Here is a 16307-nt window from a genome sequence, read left to right on the forward strand (position 1 = left end):
ACAAGATAAATAAAAATCGCAAAGTTCTCTTCGTCTCACACTTTGTGATTCCTCAAGGTAAATATCTGAAAAGTATTCTTAATTTATTAGTTCACGACTGTTCATTAGAGGTGGTTAAGAATCCAAGATTCTCAGCTAACTGAATATAAGTGTTGCGAATTTGTAAGGTTTGCTAGGTTTGTCTATTGCGAACAAATTTCCAAGCCTTGATCTGTTCGATCTAAAGCGAAAGCAAATAGGCTTGTATGTTAGAGGCAGATTTGTATCAAAAGTCTTCGCTTAGGCTGAAGCAACTCTTATGATGTAAAGGACGTCATCTAAGGGAATTGATTGCGTAGAGCCTTGCGAGGTTCAAGAGACGTAAGGAGAACGGATGCAGCCGAATTGCTTGGAGGGTGAATTCGGTATCAACTACATTACAGTCTGAAGTATGATAGTAGGCTATTGTCTGTAGCGGTTTAATACAGTTCGTTGTTCAAATCCGGACGAGGTCCGAGGTTTTTCTACAGTTGCAGTTTCCTTGTTAACAAAACTTCTGGTATCTTGTGTGTTTTCTTTTTTCGCATTATATTGTTTATCTTTATAATAAGAATAACGCAATTAGTACATACCCAATTCTAATAGATAAGTTCATAATAATTGTGATCGATTACGAGACTCGTTCTTGTAGAATTTGTATCTTGAAAGATAGATAGCAAGTTTCATACTTGGCAAATCCGATTTGATTATTCGGAGGTGTGGTATTTATAGGCGGTATACAGTCGACCGTTGGCGATACTGAGTCGAACATTGACGATATAAACAACATCGAGCGATGTTGAGAAAATATCTAGTGATAGGGTCTCCATCGCTGACGAAATAAATAATATCCTTCGATGAGAATTCAATCGCTTAATTCTTGTACCACTGACACAACTGGTTTGTCATACCACCTGATATCACAGATAGATATTTTGGTTATAGTGCATAAAAGTAGGCTTTATGCATGGCATTAATAATACATTACAACTACATGTAGTTGGTAATGTCATGCACTGCTAACGCTGACATGCCAAACAGACCCTTAGAAATATTGGTATGTCATCATGCATGCTAACTCTGAGTGCCAAACGGACCCTTGGAAATGTTGGTCAAATTGAGCTTCCTCCTGGCTATTGTCTTGGACTGTTGGACAGGTGGAACTCTCTCTGGTCAGAGCCGATAAACACAATCTTCCTCTCTTCTCCCGATTAATCCCAACCAAAAGCACCACAGGTCGTTCTTCAATCTTTGGGAGGAAAAATGGTATTTTCCGCAAACCCATTATCTCTAAGTGTTCCAGAACCAGCTTTCGAATCATGGCATCGGGATACTGGTTACCTCGAAATTCTCGATGAACGAACCACAAATCTCGATCATCACTCTTCTTACTCGAGCAACAACCAAAGTGATAAGAAAACAACCACCACCGCCGCCGCTTCTAGCACCACAAAATCTTCATCGTCTTCAACGATTACATCAACGTCGACCATTACTTATACTTTATTTGCATTAAGTTTCTCTTACTTATCAATAATCTTCTCTCTTTTCACTCTAAATCCTTTTTCTAAACTCACAACCGATGATTTCTCAGGGAACACCCTATCTTGGACTGTTGGATTTATTGGTTCTTTTGATTCTTACTCTTTTCCTTCTACTCCTTCACAAGCTAAACTTAGGGTTCATGAGAATATTAAGCGTTATGCTCGGAATTATGCTACACTCCTTGTCTTGTTCTTTGCGTGTTCATTGTAATTTGTTTGCACTTTTCTCAATTGTGTTTTGATTTCTAATTTGTTTATGTTGAATTTTAATTTTTAATTATTGGATTAAATTATGTTACGTTGGTGAATTCCAGGTATCAAATGCCCGTTTCTCTTTTAGGGTTGGTTTCTGGTTTAGCACTTTGGGACAGTGTTAGATATTGTAGTCATCGATGGAATTTGGAAGAATATCCATCTTTAAAGCTAACTTTGGTTCGATTTGCTCAATGTGGTGAGTTTTTATCTCGATTGCCAACCTGTTTTAAAGTTAGTTTGATTGTTATTAGTCTGCACTTGACATGTTACCATACTCATTAAGTATTGCAATTGCTTTCATTGATTTCACTTGTGGAGTTGGTGAAGTGTATGCCGTTGTCTGTGGTTCAAATCATATTATTTGCACAAACACGGAGAATCACGGGATCAACTAGACATAAGTTCACTTCACAATTTATCTCTTTGGAGAGTAGTACTAATTTGTAAACGTTTGGCTATTGAGTTAAAAACAATCTTTTGCTGAGTTCAGAACCATGGACATCAGAAAACATAAGAACTAGAAAAGGGTTAGTCACTGGATTTTAAGAAAACACAAATATTATTGGTGAGTGTGATGAATTTGGTTTATCCACGAGCAGATCAGCATCCTTGATTTAGAATCGGAACTTGGGACCACGGATAGAAGATAGAAGATAGTTGGTCAACCTAAATACCTAATCATGTGCAGAGAACAATATCTGCACAGAGGATTTTTTACCTGATTTACTATGGGTTAGCACTGACGTGGTCGTTCGCTGCTGGCATTAGTTTATCAGGCAAATACAGTCTCCCATCATTGCCATTAAGTACTACCTAATATTCAATCTGCTGAGTGTTAGATTCTTAAGTGTTGTATGTATCTCTGCTGAATATTAGATTCTAATCTGCTGAATATTAGTCTTGCATCTAAAGCAGTTTTGATGGCATTTATAACTGGTAGAATACCTTGGATGATTGTGAATAGATGGCTACAGATCAAGCAGTACATTGCCACAACTACTTCCAGACATTCTTTCCGGGATATTAAATTTTCTGCCGGTAAGATGGCCAAGAAAGGAGTTCTTCTAGATAGAGGTGAGGTGGTTTTCTATGAGGAGAAACCAGTTTTTTTGAGGGGTATGGAGTGTGAGCAAGCATTATATTCAGTTAATGTTTAGTTTGTAGGGTATAGCCTTTGAGTGTTTGTATGCTTTTTGCAAGTTTTTTGTAATTCTCTGCCTATGACTTAATGTCTTGGCTGTTTTTGTTTTCCTTTGGTTTTTTTGAGTAATAAAATTACATGATTAAACAAAAAAAGAATAAATAAACACAAGGATAAATCAAAGGCTTACTGCGAAGAGGAGAACTGGCACAAATAATCAGCACATGTGTGTCCAACTTGCTGCTGCGTATAGGAAAATTACGCCGTGTTTATCTGGAAGATCACCTTGAGTTTTCTTTCCGCAATATTCGTTGTCATTTCATGTTTACAGTATGCTTGTTTCTAGGTATTTACGTGTTTGACAGATATATAAATATGCAGTGATTAGCCTATACATTTCACTTTACCGAAATAGTTGTTACCAAGTTCTCGATCAGTTTCTTCGTTGCAATTAGATTGATAACTTACAAAATGTATGTACTGTGAAATCCTTTAACAGGTTGGAAATATGGAAATGTTTTCATTAATGAATGGTTGTGCATAATTTGTTGACAGTTGGCTTTGAACTAATAAAATCTGTTTTGTTCTTCCAGCAACTGCAGTTATTCTGTATTGTTCCAGCGTTCAGATAGCTACCTTTTGGGCGATTGCCGTCGGTTATGCAGGTTTGTGTTGGATCTACACTTGTATAAACCGTTAAACGTGCTTTACTTTTCTTGTATTGCATCTTAGTTTCCTACTTCTTTTTCCAGTTATGCTTATGCATGCCTCATAACGGAAGTTAAGTCCATCAAAGCAATCTGCTCGGGCTGACGGGAACAAAAGGTTTCTGCAGAGCAAAAACAGGGGTTAACTACCATATTTTACCTCATTACCTCATTCCAGCATGATACTTCTCAGGAATGAGAAGAGCCAAGAGAAATCAGACTAAAGTTGCGATTTCTGTCCTCATGGAGAAATCTGTAGTCCATACAGAGAGCCAGAGCCAGGAGGGAGAGGATTTCTTTTGATTTAACCATGGGTCATATTCACCATATGTTGAAGTAAGATCAAATTCTGTCCCAGTAGCATAAGGAGCATCATGTATATTACTATAATGTTTTGCCAGTTGTAATGTACCTGAAATAAGATATCCTCCTAAATTTCCAAGTGTTTAGAAGATGGCTATGTGGTTTGACTATTATTCCAGAGCTAATTAATCTGATGCTTCTCTTCTGTGGGTCATGCCATACTTTGATTATTTTATTTTTTTTTGAGAATTGGTTGACTTATACTAAAAAAAAACCAGCTAGATGATTAAAAGCTCATTAAAGTTTGCCCTGGACAGGGATGGTCTCCTCCAATAAGCTCCCAAATCACCAACTTCAAATGAGAAACATAAAAAGTATATGTAAAGACCTCGGAAAAAAATTGGACTTGCACACGTTTGTTTGCCTTATTAAAACCTTGACAAAGAAAATCCGATGTGGTAAAACTTGACCAAGTTGCCTCATTAAAACCTTGACAAGGAAAACCCAATGCGGTAAAACTTGACCAAGGAAAGAGTACAACTGTCCAAAAATTTTGACAAAATTAAAACTACCTAAAAAGAAAAAATTACATTTATAATCCTTCATAATTATATGAATTCGTCGTTCTCCATCGGTGCTAATGAGCTGTCTTCTATGGTTGGCAATATGTATGTCGCCACAAGTAAATTGTGGAAGTTGAGCGTCCTCACTCGTGATAAAACTATCAATGAATGGTCCTGAGCCTTTCTATTAATATCAAGACTAATAGAAATGTCATAATGGCTTGTAAAGGATAAGAAATTCGTCCTTTTGGAGATTGAGAATGACGGTATAGCCTTTTTTGCAATCAAGAACTTCTAAGATGAGAAATGTATCTCTAACAAAATACAAGTAGATGAGTCGCGATTTGTAAAACCGGACCAAGACAATACATAATCAACGATGATTTCAACATCATGTTGTTTCACACGAACATTCAAAAATCCTAGAAAAGAAGAACTAGCCAAGCTTTGATTAAGCTCATACCTTGCTTAAAATGACAGACGAGACAAACCAAGCTAATCTTGACATGGACTCTATACAGTCGAACATTATGCAAGAGTTGAGTAGATACTCTTAAAGACAAGAGATTAGCGTTACACCCCCCTTCTATTGTGCAACCCTCTTATATTCCTATCAAAGGTAGTAGGCTGCTTTATATCTCAGTCTTCATATTTACCGCTTCTACTCCTCCTTCTTAAGAAGAAATTTAATTTTGATTCTAAGTGTTTAATTTGATTCTTCACTGCTGATTGTTGGATTCGAAGAATGTTTACGAATGAAAATTCTCTGAATAAACTTATAATCCAAACCAGGGGAATAACAAAAGCCAACCACATTGGCCCCAGTACACAACCCCGGTAATTGTCCATATTTTGAATTGGTTTTCATTTCGAAAATCATGAATTCCTTCGATAAAAAGAATAACAAAAATATGTTATTTGCAGTCTTTGCTTTCGGCCTCGTTTTGGTGCGGTACATGCAGTATTTCCCTTGTCACCCTCATGTCCTCGTCCAAACGCAAGTAATTCTAATTTTGAGGTAATAACTGTTTTTTTTAAGAAAAAGAAACAACTGTAAACCATATTACAGGACAAAATTCACAAGAAACCAAAAGAAAATCATGTTATTTTAATTTACTAACTGTTAATGGTAAGATTTTGTAATTTATAACTAAACTGTTAATGGTTGGATGATGATTAAAATATCTGTAATCAAACAATCAAACCCATTCCCTAGCCGTCCAAAACCCTAAAACTAGACCAATCAAATCACACACATGCTATGGGTCTAAAAATCCAAATAAGCCTACAACATTAACAGTTTCATGACCCGTCGCCTAGTATTAACAACCATTTTTTACAGGGGAAATATAAAAAAGAATAAAAGAAAAAACAGCTCATAATTCTCTTTCTTAAAACCATTGCAAGTAATATTTTTCCCGATCTCTCTCAAAATCTGATAAAAAAAAAAGAAGAAGGAGAAGAAGAAGAAAGAAACCGACTGAGTAAACAGAGATCCGAGGTTTTCCCTTTTCAGTGCTTCACAAATCTTCCATAAAAAAACAATCTTTATACGCTTCAGGTATTTTACTCTATCTCTTTTATCAATAGTTAACTAACACACTTATACGATCTTAATTTAGACAAATGAGAAACCCTAGATTTTAATTCTATTGATTCCGAAACGATAAGTGTTGCAAATTTCGCTTTCTAATTTGTTAGTGGGTTATGTCAGTATCCATTGTCTACCAAATGAAACAATGAAATTGAAAGATAAATTTCTTGGCTTTTAGTTTAAGTGACACTAGCATTGTTGATTGATATATAATGGGGTTGATTAGATCTCAAATTATCTGAAAAATTGACTATTTTGTTGATTTTAATATATTATGTATTGTTTATATTGCAGTCATAAATTTGCTTTTTGGTATATTGAGCCAATGTCGGTTCTTTGTGGTTGTGACGATGAAGAGGGTATAGAAGAATATAAGAAATTTTGCAGGATTTGACTTGGCTTTACTGCCCCAGACCTCTCCATTTTGTATTTTAGTAAGTTAAGCTAGTAACGAGGGGGGTTATATTTGCAAATATGGCTGATGCTGCAGCAATAATGGATGCCATCGGATCCAGATTCAATTCACTTGAATTGATTGGAAAAGGATCATTTGGTGATGTTTATAAAGGGTGAGTACTCAATCTTGGTATCTTTTATATTTCAGATTTGGTAACTGGACGACTACTATTTTGTTGATTTGCATACACCCAATTCTGTTGAGAACCCTTTTGAATTTTTATCCAATAGTTTCTTGGCAACACAAGGCAAGATTGCGTCTTTTCATACTGAATATCTGATGTTGATGTTTTAGTAGGAGTAAGTTGTGTGTTCGACTGTAAGTGAACAAATTTACTTGAAAAATAGGAATACTTGTTCCTTATGCATGAACCTGGATCAGAACCTTAACCTCAGTAAGCATATATATGCCATATGGTTTCGTCAATTATCAGCTCCAAACTCTATAAACTGCCTATAAAAATCTTTTTTATGCGTAAGGTTTTAGTGTACTACAAATCTTCTGCAATTTGAGAGTTTCAGTTTTCACTATAGATTGCTTTGCAATTTGTAAGCAGTAACACTGCATACTTTAGTTGTTATGCTGCACGTCTTTATTTTACTAATGCAACTTTTTTTTGTATCGTGAACTGAAGACTTTCAGTTGAACTTCATTATCATATCTTACACACTCAATACCGCGAGATTGTTTTTAGTTAGATTTATTTTTTATTTGGTAAAGTTTTTTCGTTAACAGTTTCATTATTTGGTTCAGTTTCATACACAAATTTATTATTGTACTTTATGTTTCTTTACAGGTTTGATAAGGACCTCAGCAGAGATGTTGCTATTAAAGTTATTGATCTAGAAGAAGCGTGAGTGTAACTTGGCTTCTAATGTTTAATTGTTTTAGAACTTCTGCTTCATCTGTCAGACCCTGTGTTTTCTATGTTTACTAGCATGAGCTTGGGTAGCTATGTACGTAAAAAGTTTCCACTAATTTATTAGTTGAACAATTCGATTTTGGATTTCTGTCATGATGTGTAGTTGCATAAAACTAAAAGACGACCCTTTATGGAAAGCTGTAGGTTTGACCATTCCCCTATATGAGCAAGTCAAAAACGAAGCTGATAATATTTAATGCAGGGCGATCAACTTCCGTTAGTATATATGCTACCATTCGATTTCTAGAGTCTATCTGAATTGGAAATTACCCTGAATTGAACACAAGTCATGCATCTGCCAACCTTTACTTCAAGTGAATTTCCAATACAACATCGTACTTATCCCTTTTATTCTGCTGGTCTTCTCTTTTATATTCTTTCTCCAATAGCCTTACAGAGTAGTATTAACTGTTTCAGCAATCATATCAGATCATGAAATGTTTCAGAATTAGGTTTATTCTTAGTTTTAACCTTTTTAGTTTCGGCAACCCAAGAAATTGTATGCTTGAAGTTGAAGTTTGGGGAAGGAAACCCGCAGCCATCCTAGACGTGTCAGTTTTAGTAATGTACTTTTCAAATATTGTTTAGCGAATCCCCTATGTACTTTAGTTCCATCCCTCAGTACTACCAACCCATCTTGCACATGTTCTTAGATCTTAGTTTCTTACAAAACATTTTCAACATCATTTTTCTCCTATTCTTCTTTGGTCTATAACCTAGACCCTTCTCCGAAGTTGGCTTTCCTCTTAATTATGGATTTATAAGTATTCAACTTTATTGAGATTTACTAAAAAATTGTCCCAAGTGGTTATTTATTTCTTGTGGTCTTGTGCAGAGAGGATGAAATTGAAGATATTCAAAAGGTAGTTTCTTCACACTTCAACATAATGGTTCCTTCTTTGTCACGTTGAAGCTGTTCTTTGCTCATCCAATGTATCTTTACTCCAGGAAATATCAGTTTTATCCCAGTGCCGGTCTCCATATATTACCGAGTACTATGGTTCCTACCTCAACCAAACCAAACTGTGGATTGTAATGGAATACATGGCTGGTGGATCCGTCGCTGACCTAGTAGGTTACTCCAGCTCACTTGTTTCTATGTTTTTGATAACATTATCTCAGTTACTATCTTGAGAAGGATAGATTGAACAACACAGTTACTTGTCATTTCTTCTTCTTCGGTAACATCATAGATTCACCACCCTTGCCAAACCTTTTATATGTTAACCCATTCCTGTCTTTTTTCAACTACCGAGAAAATATTTAGCTCTAATCTTTTAATGTTGATTAAATGGTCTGGCTTGTATGCACTTTAACTATTTACTTGGTTCTATTAATCGGATATTGTAGAGGGGGGAAAAGAATATATCTCCCCAGTTAGATGACTCATCTTTAAAATACCAGATAAAAGATGGGAAGCCTGTAGATCATTTCCTTGGTTTTATTATCCATTAAATGAGGGCAACACCAATTTTTTCTTATGCACTTCTTTATGTACGCCTGTTTGATGGGGTTATGGAAAAATAGATTGCTAATTTACATGCGCTCTTGCAGATTCAACCAGGTCAGCCACTGGATGAAATGTCCATAGCTTGCATTTTACGCGACTTGCTTCATGCCATTGAGTACCTTCACAATGAGGGAAAAATTCACAGAGATATTAAAGGTTGTATGACATGCTTTTCTTGAAATTTACTTATTTGTACTAGATAAAACTGAAGCATTCAATAAATCTTTTCTTATGCACTCTGGACTGCGATCTCTTTGATTATTGTGCCAAGGATTCTAAACTACCATGTTGTTCTAATTTTTGCAGCGGCAAACATCTTACTTTCAGAGAATGGAGATGTTAAGGTATGCATCTACATCTGTTTCTCTTTTAAAGTCTAACATCATCAACCTGGACTAATTGAAAAATAATTAGATAATGGATGGCATGTGGTTTTCATCAATTGTGTGTTTTCTCACTCATTAGTTACTTTTGTGACAGGTCGCAGATTTTGGTGTTTCTGCCCAATTAACACGAACAATTTCGAGGAGAAAGGTCTAGCTCTTACTTCTAGTTTTACCTTTTGAAGGCCTTATCTTTTGTTTATCATTTTATCCTGTGAGAGTCTTGAGTCTTTGAGGACTCATTAAAATTTACGAGATTGTGATGTATTTCTGCCTGGGATGAGGAGTATTGACGATAGTCCTAAGTGGCACATGGACAATCAAAGGCAACTTTTATCAGTTTATAATGATCTTGTGCCTCTTCACTCATTACCAAATGGTTTTGAGTTGGACGCACACAAACTTAAAACAGAGTGTTATTTAGCTGTGCTAATATGTTTAACTGGTGGCAGACATTTGTAGGAACACCATTCTGGATGGCTCCAGAAGTTATTCAAAACTCAGACGGATATAATGAGAAGGTACAACTGGAATATTATGATCATTCTTTTGGTCAGTGAAAATTCCATCACATGTTTAATAAGGTCGGATTATTCTTGGTGCAGGCAGATATTTGGTCTCTGGGGATAACTGCTATTGAGATGGCAAAAGGGGAACCCCCACTTGCAGATCTACACCCAATGAGGGTTCTTTTCATCATACCTCGAGAAAATCCACCTCAGGTTTACTATTCTTCTGTGACTTCAATTTGGATCTTCTGTTTACTTAAAGACAGCTTCTTCATTTACTTAGTAAGGGTGCTGTTGTGTATTATGCAGCTTGAAGAGCATTTTTCTCGGCCTATGAAAGAATTTGTTTCCTTATGTTTGAAGAAAGTACCTGCTGAGGTAATTATGGGTCCATTTATATATCTTATATATCAAAAAGCTTTAGGTACAGAAAAGAGAAATACTGGGCTACATGCTGGGAAACAAATTCAACCCTCTTTTTGGCCACTTACTTTCAGAGGCCAAGTGCTAAGGAACTACTTAAGCATCGTTTTATCAGGAATGCTAGAAAAAGTCCCAAGCTTTTGGAAAGGATAAGGTACAAGTGTGCCGATGTTGCTTACTTATGAGTTTACAATTGTAGTATAGTGTGATTATTCTAGTAAATTGCATGAAACTGGCTTATTTAGTAATTATGCCGGCTTTTCTTATTCTTTAGAGAGCGTCCAAAATACCAGATAAAGGAAGAAGATGAAGAAACCACAAGAAACGGTCCCAGTGGTTATGATGGATCGGGTACTGTGAGAGTCAGAGACTCAAAAGATGATGACACCGTCAGAGTCAGGTTAATTACATTTTTAGGTGTTAATCTTTTTCTTTTTTTTTTCTATGTAATTGTTCTAAGTTAGTTTTTCTGTGTTTCAGTCATACAAAATCCTTCAAAAATGCTGGTTGGGACTTTAGTATGGGTGGAGCCGGGGGTACAGGAACTATATCAGCAGGTTCAGGAACTATATCAATGGGTACTGGAACAGTCCGTAGTGCTGTAAAGCCACCACAAATTGGTGCTACAAGAGAGAAGAAGTCAGAAGTCTCCTATGGTTATTCTCCAAGAAAAAATCTTGACAGAGGGAACCAACCGATTGCCTCTGGAGGTTCTGTTAATGAATCATCACAAGAACTTTCAGTTGGGAAAGATTCTAGATTCCGGCGTGACAATGAAATACAAGATAATTCCCTCAATGATGTGAGACATGTTTATGTCAAGAATATAAATCAATTTGTTTTTTGTTACTCGATCAACTCGTTTTGTGTTTTTCAATTTCTAATGGTGTTTGAAGTGTCCAATACACAGGACGATTTTAGTGGTTCCGGAACTGTTGTTGTACGAAGTCCAAGGGGAGTGAAGACGTCTATGTTTGGTGACCAGAGTACTTCGGTACGGGAGCATTCATCTTTTCTCATATAGTTGCCATGAACTGGGATTTATACGTATTTATGTTTATATGATGAGGCATTTGATGCAATGTGTATTTCTGCAGTCTAGCAGCAGAAGTACTTACTTTGACGATGCTTCTACTAGTGGTACTATTGTTCTTCGTGGGCAACATGATGAATCTGATACTCCTCCTCGAACTCCAAAGTCCAGACTGGGAATCCAAGAAAAATCGTCGAGTGCGTCCCTTGAAGATAGTGCAATTAATCTTGCAGAGGTTGGTGTCGTCTTTTTGGTAGTTTGCAATACATTCATAAGCTCCACTGGTTTTTGTTTGTTTAATTTCCATGGGTTACATCTTTAAATGTAGGCAAAGGCTGCAATGCAAGCAGCATTGAGGAAAGGAAATTCTCGAGATAGGTCTGCCGTGAGCAAGTACAACAAAGATGCACAAGATAACAAAATCAGGTTCAGTCCTGCGTGTTTAAGGACCACTTGTTTGTTAACCTCTGAAATAAATTAAATAGTTAATATAGGGCCTCAAAACTTACTTGTAGAAGAAAGAGACCCCACGATCTATCAAATGTTACCTAGCAAGGCTCGACTTTTGAACATTCTTTTGCTCTACACTTGTTTGTTTCACTCAGTAACTAGATTGCAAAATTGAACTCTTCTTGCTATCAACACTGGATGACACTATACCTTCTCAGGAATTCGCGTGAATACTATGATGCACCTAAAGCACTTCCTCGTTCTCGTCAAGCAAGTGATGAAGACGAGAGTGCAACAATTGCTGCTGCAGCAGCATCTCCTCTATTTTCAAGTTTGCTAATCCCGTCATTGGAAGAGGTGAATACAAACTTGGCAAACTAGGGTCACTGTAATCACTTCTGATTCTGCATTAAGTTACAGACAACAAACTTACAACCAAACTTCGTCAGTAACATGTCCTGATCTTTTTTATAGGCTGTTGGTGATGAGTTAGAAGGATCAACGGCAGTACGGGATGTGGTGAAGACGCTTGTGCATCTCGATCGAATGAAGTCGGGTTCATGTGAATTGTTTGTCAGCAAGTTGCTGGAACAACTGGGAAGGTGCACAAAATTCATTTATGTTTTAGTTTCCATTTTCCATCTATCACCAGCCGAGCAATGTTGTAGTTGAACACAAATAATTAAACTGGAGCAAGTTTTACAGCTCGAAGGAATCATCCTTTAAGGAGCTTCGGGAATTGGCAACCAACGTGTTTACAAAGAAAACAACGGCTGCGGAAGAAAAAGAAAATTCAAATATCAAGGAAGCAGCCGAGAAGAAGAACCAAACTGCGGAACTTTCTGCAAATTTAAGTCCACTCGCGAGATTTCTTATCACGAGGTTAGTTTAGTTCACAACTCTGTAGTCTCTGATTCATGCTAGGGATCTTCTCCTTGTTAAAAATCTAAGTTGCCCAGCATTTGAACCTTTGGTGTGATGCAGATGGCAGAGCCAAGCTTCACGAGATCTCAACCCGATTTAAGAGGATTGATCCCGCCTTGGTTTTTTGCACTTGTTTGTGTGATTTACATTTTTTTTCTCTTTGTAAATCTATTTATTTAGGATTTGTACATAAGGTTATCAGATTATTTTTATTTTGCTTTTTTTACCAGCACCATTGCTGTATAATTAGCGATTTTTTTTAGTCATTATTGTTTTCTTCTTTTTCTGCGATCTATTTTTGGTAGCTGTATTTCTCGGTAATATTGAGAAATTTGCAGTAATTCTAATCTTGTACTGATGTAAGATACCAACTTTTGCGTAATCTAAGCTCATAATTTATTCGGGTAATCAACTTGTGATAACAACTCGGTGACTATCGTGCCTAATGTTCTTGGATTTGTTTCCCTATAAGTGAGCAGTTCTTTGAGCTACATCTCTATGCGGCGAATTTTAAGATTTTTTTTTTTTTAGGGATCCATTCACACTTCTATTTTCACACTATCTCATATTTGGGGGTCTTTTTCCTAATAAGTCCTCATCGGTATCGGATTTGAAGTTAATATTTTGGGGACTAAGAACGGTTCCAGAGGTGATATAAAAGAAGTTTTGCCATGCCACATGACATAGCAAACTACTTTCCCCATTATGGTAAAACTAGCAAATTTTATTAAAGTAGTATATAATATTGTGTTTTGTGAGACCCTTATCTATAAAAAAATTTAGTTGTTTGCGTTTGGTGGAGTCTTTATTAAATTTTAGGGACTATAAATATTTTGTGGGACCCTCTTGTAATAATTAAAAAGTAGGAGAGAAGAAAAAAAATAAAAACTAAACAGTTATCTCCTTCCATAGTAGTTATCTTCATCCATTAGTAGTTATCTTCATCTTCTCCATTGAATTTTCTCAACCATCTTCTTATTTTCTGCCCGAATTTTAATTTAGTTCAAGATCCGGGTAGAATTACTCATGTAATATATACTTAAATAAAACAAATTGCATTATAACAATTGATATTGTAGTATGTTTTTATTTCTGATACGTATGGCAAGTCTTTGCCATTATGATTTCTCATATCTCCTGGAGGGGCTTCGATTTTATTCAATCTTTCCTACGACCATCTACGGACGTGATGAACAAAGATTACAGAATTCGATGTTGAATTTGGGCATATTACTTCTTTTATGGAATCATCATATCTTCTCGGAGTGTATCCAACAAAATGGTGATAAACCATTAGAAGATTTCAATTTCCCTGTCGGTTTACATATATTTGGTGCAGATTTTTGTTTTCGATTTTCTTCGTTTCAAAATTATTGTACTAATCATGTATTTCGATTCATGGATGTAACTGAATGTTATGTAATCATATTTTATTAATCAATGAAGTTTGGAGCTTTCATGCTCCTCATTCCTTCAAAAAAAAAACGATCAACATTACACCGGTAGCGATCTTAATACACCGTTCGATAGAAACTTGACCTAGCCTGGCTAAGTGGCAAATCTGCCACTTAGCCAGGCCAGTTTGCTTGTTTGTCAGCTTCATAGCGAGTGCAAAACTGGAAATCAATCACACCCATAAAAACCGACCTAATATGCCGATGCACGATTTGCACGTGCTTTCTTTTTGACCCTCTCATGGGACCCTTGCACACTTGACCCACTCTCTCTATTATTTATTCTCCCGATTTGTTTTTTTCTTCTTCCATTTTTACCTTTTTAACCTCATTTAATTTAGATGTTATATTTAATGCACTTATAAAACTACGGGCAAAATGTTTTTCAAAATTTACAGCTTCATTTATTGTAGATGAACAGTGGCTAAGGGCTCTGATCAGAAAAAAAAAAAAAACTGTGGCTAAAGGGAGTTCCCTTTATAATAGTACTAATAGATATGCTACTCTTGCAAAGCTCTGTATACCCACAAAAGTGTGTACATTCTGAAATACCAAACATCGCAATCTATCGATCTTAATTTTAACGGTTGAGAATTTATTGATTTTTAATGGCGTAGTTTTCAAAGTAGCAGGTGGTGGTCTTATACGTTTCGGAATGTGCTCGTTTTTTGTAGAAATGTAGAGTTAAACAAGATGAACGTTATCGCCAAAATATTAGCTTCAAATCCTTTACTGTTTAAGATTTATTACCAAAAAAACAAACCCAGAATGTTAGTGTGAGTAGATTCTCCCTCTTTACTAAGAAGTAACTTAGTACGATGCAAGTTTGAAACCTCTTACGTAACCAAGGCAATGGAGGAAGCTTTTTACGTATGATTTGGGTAATTATTTTTAATTATTTTATTTTCTCTAGTTATTTCGTTTAACTCACTTAATCACAGCTTTGGCGGAGTGTTAAATTATTTGCATAATTTTCTTAATTACTTCTGATTCAATTTGATAGGTTATGCTTTTTTAAATCAATTGAAAATCTATGCTTAGTGAGTACAATCAATATTTGAAAATATGCATGATTATTAGTGAATTTAGAAATATAATGATTTAAAAGGTGATTAGGGTTTTGAGATATTTGTAACATCATTCAATCATGCGCAGTAGTGGAGTCCAGTGTCTTAGTTATTTTTAATATATTGTTATCACTTTCGTTTGAGTTCTCCTTATTTTTGTAAAAGAAATTAAATTTACAATCAATTTTTACAAGTCCGAGAATCGAACCCTTCTTACTACTATATTATAATTACATCAATTTTTGTCGCCGCCGACGCCGGACTTGTCTTTAGGTTAAGGTTTTAGATTATTTATTTATTTATTATTATTTAGTTTTTTTTAAAAAAAAAAAAGAAAGATAAAGAGACGCCTCAAGGGGCCAATATATTAGAAAAATTAGGATTCGTACAGAGTTTTGGTTGGTAACCTAGCAACAAGCTGGGCTCCAACACCTTTTTGAATAACAATACCCGGTTTATAAAAAAATAAAACTACCTACACCACTAGCATAGAAACTAACAAGGCAATTCTTCAATCTCTTAAAAAAACACTACGTGTCCTCACTAAGATCCCCCAAAATAGAGAAAGCAAGAACACCCAATCCACAGCCATGAGAAATACACTTGTCCAAGTATTTAGTACATCTACGCGATACAACATTTGAAATAGCTTGGTCTGGAATAAAAGCTCTTATGTCTTCACTAGTGAAGGGTGAGACCTCCGTGAAATCCATACAAACATCTTGGCTATTCTCCCAATTATAAACAAGAATATATGCATTGCAAAAATCTCTATTATTATCCGAAAAAAATCCAGAGCAACTTCTTTACACGCAGGCACCCCTTCCTTGTAACAAATGTCAGCGATTACATCACGTACAAGGTCATGTCGGAACTTGATTCCAACATCCTTGGCACAATGAAGCGCATGCTCGCCAACAATATACATAAGCCTATCAAAAATATGTTGAACTTGAGTCTAACATCCTTGGAACTTTAGTGAATTAGATTAATTAGGATTTATTTTTATCTTTGATTTTACTTTGGGTATAGTCTTGTCTTTGTTGTGCG

General features: G+C 35.8%; 2 protein-coding genes across 3 annotated transcripts; both read left to right on the forward strand.

Moving 5' to 3' along the window:
• Window positions 1-1156: 1156 nt before the first annotated feature.
• LOC113287571 (PRA1 family protein H-like) lies at window positions 1157-4187 on the forward strand. 2 transcript variants are annotated; one of them, XR_003330141.1, is made up of 5 exons: window positions 1157-1769; window positions 1877-2013; window positions 2782-2891; window positions 3552-3623; window positions 3711-4187. XR_003330141.1 is itself a non-coding variant. In XM_026536361.1 (4 exons), exons 1-4 carry the CDS (start codon window positions 1282-1284, stop codon window positions 3731-3733), a joined length of 720 nt encoding a protein of 239 aa, XP_026392146.1. In that variant the 5' UTR covers window positions 1161-1281; the 3' UTR covers window positions 3734-4187. The 2 variants fall into 2 exon arrangements, 1 of the variants encoding a protein (XP_026392146.1); XM_026536361.1 differs by lacking the exon at window positions 2782-2891 and having other exon boundaries at window positions 1161-1769.
• Window positions 4188-5860: 1673 nt separating this feature from the next.
• LOC113287572 (germinal center kinase 1-like) lies at window positions 5861-13144 on the forward strand. The gene is made up of 21 exons (XM_026536362.1): window positions 5861-6092; window positions 6420-6694; window positions 7379-7435; window positions 8340-8367; window positions 8453-8575; window positions 9059-9170; window positions 9321-9358; window positions 9495-9548; window positions 9850-9918; window positions 10003-10119; window positions 10216-10284; window positions 10404-10483; window positions 10604-10729; window positions 10810-11131; window positions 11240-11323; window positions 11427-11597; window positions 11691-11788; window positions 12031-12169; window positions 12287-12414; window positions 12518-12694; window positions 12797-13144. Exons 2-21 carry the CDS (start codon window positions 6600-6602, stop codon window positions 12834-12836), a joined length of 2127 nt encoding a protein of 708 aa, XP_026392147.1. The 5' UTR covers window positions 5861-6092; window positions 6420-6599; the 3' UTR covers window positions 12837-13144.
• The last annotated feature ends 3163 nt before the right edge of the window (window positions 13145-16307 follow it).

The sequence above is a fragment of the Papaver somniferum genome, chromosome 6 (assembly GCF_003573695.1).
Source record: "Papaver somniferum cultivar HN1 chromosome 6, ASM357369v1, whole genome shotgun sequence".
In the NCBI taxonomy this organism is placed as follows: Eukaryota; Viridiplantae; Streptophyta; class Magnoliopsida; order Ranunculales; family Papaveraceae; genus Papaver; species Papaver somniferum.